The 5,449-nt window shown below is 54.1% G+C and overlaps 1 protein-coding gene across 1 annotated transcript in view; it reads right to left on the bottom strand.

Annotated features, from left to right (window-relative positions):
- The window catches only part of Vax2 (ventral anterior homeobox 2), a 24,571-nt gene extending 19,207 nt beyond the window's left edge, over positions 1–5,364 (bottom strand). The window contains exon 1 of the mRNA XM_031382320.1: positions 5,091–5,364. Coding sequence (XP_031238180.1) covers positions 5,091–5,337 — 247 coding nt within the window. The 5' untranslated portion in view covers positions 5,338–5,364. The remainder of the gene's footprint in view (positions 1–5,090) is intronic.
- Between the last annotated feature and the right edge of the window lie 85 nt (positions 5,365–5,449).

Here is a 5,449-nt window from a genome sequence, read left to right as displayed (position 1 = left end):
AAAAGGTTGTTCAGTCTTAGTTTTTAACGATTCTCAAAGTTAGAAAATTTAAAAATAAGATGCTGTCGATCTCATACTTTAACAGTTAAGTTACAGTGCTTCTTCTGTCCACACATCTGTATAACGCAAAAAAAAAAAAAAAAAAGGAATTTCAAAACATTCGCTTGGGAGTTGTCATTAACTGTCTCATGCCTAGACAATAGATAATAGTAACAAATGTTTGAGTGCCTGTTGTGAGCTGAGAACGGAAAAATGGTGTGAACTTAGCAGACGTGGTGTCCGCCTCTCCAGCTCGGTTTCCAAGGGCCCTCAATCTGGCCTCCTGCTCTCCTGACGCTCCCTCCCTCGCCGTTCGATCCAGGAATCCAGTGCAGGACAGTTTTGCAGCCATGAGTCTTATCCGGGGTAAGATACTCCGTAGGCTCAGGTACACAGGGGTGCCCACTGGTGTCTGTAAACGGAGCCAAGAAGAAAGTATTGCACGGCGCAGAGGGCAAAGGGTTAGAGAAGGCGCTGCCTCTCCAGACAGACACCCGGCTTCAGCTCACGGCCTGGACTTGATTGCGTTCATCCTTGACCAGGGAGGCCGTTTCCCCAGGATCGCTGGCTCCTCTTGCTGGAAACCCCAGGCCTCTGCAGGAGGTGGAAGAGCCTTAACCCCGGCTCTTAGGCACCCCGGGTCTCCGGGGGAGGGCTTGCTGACCTCCGCGTCTTTCGTCAGACCTGCGGTGCAGAACAGGAGCCTTCACAGTCTCCGGATCTCAGGAGAACCAGGTTCTCTCAATTTCTCTTATATTAAACAAACATTAAAAAGAAGGAGAAAACCAAAACAAAACAACTCATAGGCTCCTCCTGTCGCCCTCATTAAAATGGAATGAGAGAAATGTATCCAACCAGGAGAGAAACCGGAGGCAGAGGCGGCTGAGCAATGGCGTCTAGGCCTAAGGGACGCATAGATACCCTTTCTCATAGATGGTGCCTAATCGTGAAAATGAGTTTGGAGGCGAGCCCGCCTATATCTCCATCTCCCCAGCCGCACTGACCCACACTCCCAGTTCCAGCATTCCAAACATTTGTCCTCAGCGCCCAGTGGTTGGGCCCCCTGGATGTGGGAATCCACTGTGACTACTAGGAGAAAGAAGGCTCGAGAGAACAGAGCCATTTAACTCGTCCCCAGAGTTTTCTGAAAATGAGGCTTGGGCGGAAGAGCCAAAACAATGTGTGTTCTGCCACCTGCTTCAGTTTCCTGTGGGGTGGGAGGGTGGTTAGAACATAGAGAGGGAATACAGACCCAAATCAAGGGCAGCACAGATAAGAGGTGAGAATGGGGGTCTTCGGCCATCCACAAACGAAATAATGGTGAAAATATAAAACGAAGCACCACCGAAAAAACTTTAAAAGGACTCGCAATACTAAAAATATTTTAAATTAAAATAAAGCGCGATTTTCTGAACGGTTCTTCTACAGCTCACAACATATACATGTTTTGGGCATATGCCTGTCAAAAGTTTCCGAATGTATCCACAGACTGAGATCTGGAGGCCTCCTCAGAGGCCCGGGATTGGTTGGGGCTTTGCCCAGCTGTCTGAAGTCCGACGCGGCCTGGGCTTTGCTGCACAGCGCATGCTCAGCAAGACCAGGCCTGAAGCCTGGAGGTCTCCCAGGCCCAGGGGCCAACTCCCTCCAAGTGACCATTCTGCTGGGTGCTCCGTCACGGCTGGCTGAAGGTTTTGAACGGCCAAATCCTGCTCACAGTTTAAGCTCTTTCAAGTCAAAGGCTCGGTCTTCTCGGGGACCCCATGGACTTCTGAGTACCGGGCGCATGTGTCCAGCTTCCGCTCCAGAGCGTTTTAGCCGAGTGGATGACTACGGAGGAGAATGACCGCTGCTCCTAGGAAGGATCTGCCATTCAGAGACCGAGCTTGCAAAGGCTATGGGAGGCTAGAAAGGGGCGTCTTGTCTGGAAACCTGCGGAGGAGGCAGCAGGCTTCAAGGGGCACCCCTGACAGCAGATTACTGGTGCCTCTTGGCATTGACCATAAAACTGTGGGACCTTCGCAGATGTATCAAAATCAGTTGAATTCTCTTCCGGGTTGCTACGGAAAGCACCAGGGTCTGAGGCAAAGGTGGCGGCAGCCGCAGGCAGGCTTGGATTCCCAGTTGCAGGGATCTGTGAATTACACTTTTCCCTCTTCCTCTGCCTGTCCCAATCCCGCTCCACTAGAAGAGTCAGCCTAGGGTTGGCCAGCTGCAGGGTGGGATAGAGTTGGAGACCCCATTCCTTCCTGACCGCATTGGTGAGCCCCTTCCAAGGCAAAACAAAAGGTTCTTTGCACATTACCCATCCTTGACCAAGGGACGGGCACAAGGGATGCCTTAGAATCTGTGGCATCCTGGAGGAAGCCTCACTGTGGGAGTCATCATGGTAGCACAGTACTTATGCCCTCGGCTGGAGACAACGCCTCCATTTTGAAGGCAGGGTGAGCAGAACAGGGGGCCTTCCCAGGCTCCAGCTTTGTATCCTCAGAGGAACTCTGAGACACTGGCCAAGCGCGGTTAGTCAGATGGTCTGATTCTTCTTTATCAGCTGATTCGTTACCTCTAAACTGCTGGTTTTCCACAGCAGCTCAGTCTCTGGAGCCATGGTGTGTGTGTGTGTGTGTGTGTGTGTGTGTGTGTGTGTGTTGGGGGGGTAGTTAAGAGCGGCTCCTCACTAACAAGTCACACCATCCCCTCTGTTAGACAGAATCTGTAGGTCACTCCAGTACCACCCCACTCCTTCCTTCCACAAATATTTATGGAGAACCTGCAGAGTGTTTTCTGTGACAGCACCTAGGGTCCTCAGCAAGCTTCCTGGAGCGGAAGAGATCATGGAGGTAGGAGGTGAGACATCTGCTCACCTCTGCCTCCAGCTGCCCTTGGCCTTTCCAGTGCTAAAAGCCTCTCTCAACCAATCCTGCACAAGAGGGTGGGAAGGAAGGTGAAAAGAAGTGGAGAGGGGTGGGGTCATTTCTAAGGAAAGCCCTAGGCCCACAGCAACCTCTCCCTTGCACCTTTTAATGGCTTCCTTAGAAGATATGAGGGGGCTGTGTACTCGGAGGACCAGAGGACAAGGGTAAAATGTGCTGAGGACTTCCGGGAGGGAGGGCTGGACAATGAAGGCTTGCCTTCCCCAGTGTTGGGTTAGCTTTACTTATGGAAGCCTCCGTCCCTCAGCTGTGGTGGGGCTTCGAGGAACTGAGCAGGATGACTCTACTCTGGTGACCCTGCCTAGGAGGGATTAGCGGTAAATGACGTGCTGGGCATTTCAGGCCTGTAATAACAGCCTCATCATTAAATGGGGGAGGGGCAGAGGGATTTGTGAGTTCTGCATTTTTCTTTTATTTCAATCCAGTGGATAACTGTATTCATATTTAACATTTCCACTATATTTTACACGTGTAAGGCAATTACCTTGTGTGGGTACATTATAAAAGTATACCCCTGAAGATGTACCTGGGCAAACCAACATATGTGTCTCTACTTGACTTAAATAGCTCTGCCCCAAGAGGATGGAGGGCCACGTTTTACTCCCACCTCTGCAGGTCTGCACCAGAGACAATCCCACCGATGCCCCTGAACAAGATTTATTTGTTCTACATAAAGGTTGGTAGAATGGAGGAGGGTAGTGTTTGGGCTCAGAACTCAGTCATCCCGATGAGGGGAAACCTGTTCTAATGTATGGCATTGGCAGGCTCCTTAGCCTGAGAGCCAGGTAGGCTGTGTCTTCATTTCTGGAAGCCATGCAGAATTCCTCAAGGAAACTCAACTGGTGGTCACTCCTTGTCCTTAGAACCCCTCAGATGACAAAATGGGACTCTAATTTAACCCCAGATAACCGACAAGCCCTCACACCTGCCGGGATTCCTGGTGGTGTAAACCACCTTCACCACCAAGTGGTCCCTAAAATGGCAGTAGCCACCCAGCCTTCCAATGACCACACCTATTCCCAGGAGTGGTTTTTTTATGCAGGGTCCTTGCCGGTGTCTCAATTCAAGAGAGCTTCATGTTACCTTCATGATCCCCAGGGGCACTCATGTGGTGGTGGTGGTGGGGCGGTTCAGGAAAGTTGTACTCCACTTGCTCTGAGATAAGAGACTTGGGTGAGAGAAACCTAGGTTCTCCTAGATATAAGAAAGTTGGCCGAGGCCTGCGGGAGGCAGCTAGGGGAAGCCAAGTGAGTGAATCTGAAACCCCAGGATGGCGGAAAACAACAGGCCTCAGGCCTGGGATCCAGTTGACCACAGGATCCGAGACTTCTTTCTCCAAGTATCTACCTGGGAGAGGCCCAGACCCAGGATATTGGTATTGCGGGGGGGCTGGATCTGGGTGAGCGATGGCAGGAGAGTGCTGTGAATGCAAGTTCGCCGCGCGGGTACGGGGTTGGGGGGGAAGGGGCTCGGACTCCTGGTGAGGGCGGGTGGAGCCGAGGAAGAAAGAGCCAGCCAGGCCAGGCAGGAGAGCGCCGGAGTCGGAGGCGTCCAAGCGAGTGGGAACTGGAGCAGCGGAGCCACGGCAGGGCTGCCTACCCTACCGCCCACCCAGCCTTCTCTGAGCATCAACCCACGCAAGGCCAGGTGCTGAGAGATAAGGCTGGGCTGAGGCGGGGAAGCGGTCCGACCGACTGCGTGGCCCAGTCTCCTTCAGCAGCTGCCCACTCGGGTCCCTCCCTATCCTGTCCCTACAGCGCGCGCGTGACTTTCTCCGCCCTTGTTCTGAGAACCCGGGTGCGGAGGCCCTGGCTCTCGGTGTCGGGCTACCCCAACTGATTCGTGTCCTTACTGCAACCAACCAGCCCAGATGGGCCTAGTGAGAGAGCACCGGTCCAGCAGGACGAAACAAGGACTCCTTGCATCCCCCTGCTTTGTCCCCCCGCGTTCAGCTCAGTGTCCCACACACAATAGGCACTCGGAGTATTTACAGGATGAACTGCCGAATGAATGAACCACTGTATGAACTGAGAGATGGACTCTTGCAGGGAGGTCGGAGGCCCCAGGAAAGGCAGCTTAGCTTGGTGGCCCAGGGAATCAGAGCTGCGGCTGTCCCCTTACCTCGTACCAGGATGCGGCGGCAGTGGTCCGTCTCACCGAGCGCCTGCAGTCCGTCGCTGTCCCCGCCGCTCTCCCTGGAGCCCGCAGGGCTGGAGGCGGAGGTCCCAGCAATCTCCCTCGGACTCGAGCTACCCGTGTCAGCACGCAAATCTTCCGCTCCGCGGTGCTCTCCGTGACGCCCGCTGCGGTCGCCAGGCTCCTCCCGGCGCTTGGGGCCGCGGTCCCGCTCCGCGCCCCCATCGCCCATGCCCGCCGCCACTGCTGCCTGGGCCACAGCAGCCACTAGACCTAGCTCAGGGTAGCAGGTCCTTCCCTGCCCCTCCCCATCCCTTCCTCCATCGGCCCCGCCCCCTCTACAG

Source organism: Mastomys coucha, unplaced genomic scaffold (genome assembly GCF_008632895.1).
Source record: "Mastomys coucha isolate ucsf_1 unplaced genomic scaffold, UCSF_Mcou_1 pScaffold20, whole genome shotgun sequence".
In the NCBI taxonomy this organism is placed as follows: domain Eukaryota; kingdom Metazoa; phylum Chordata; class Mammalia; order Rodentia; family Muridae; genus Mastomys; species Mastomys coucha.
This window is presented reverse-complemented; position numbering and strand designations above follow the sequence as displayed.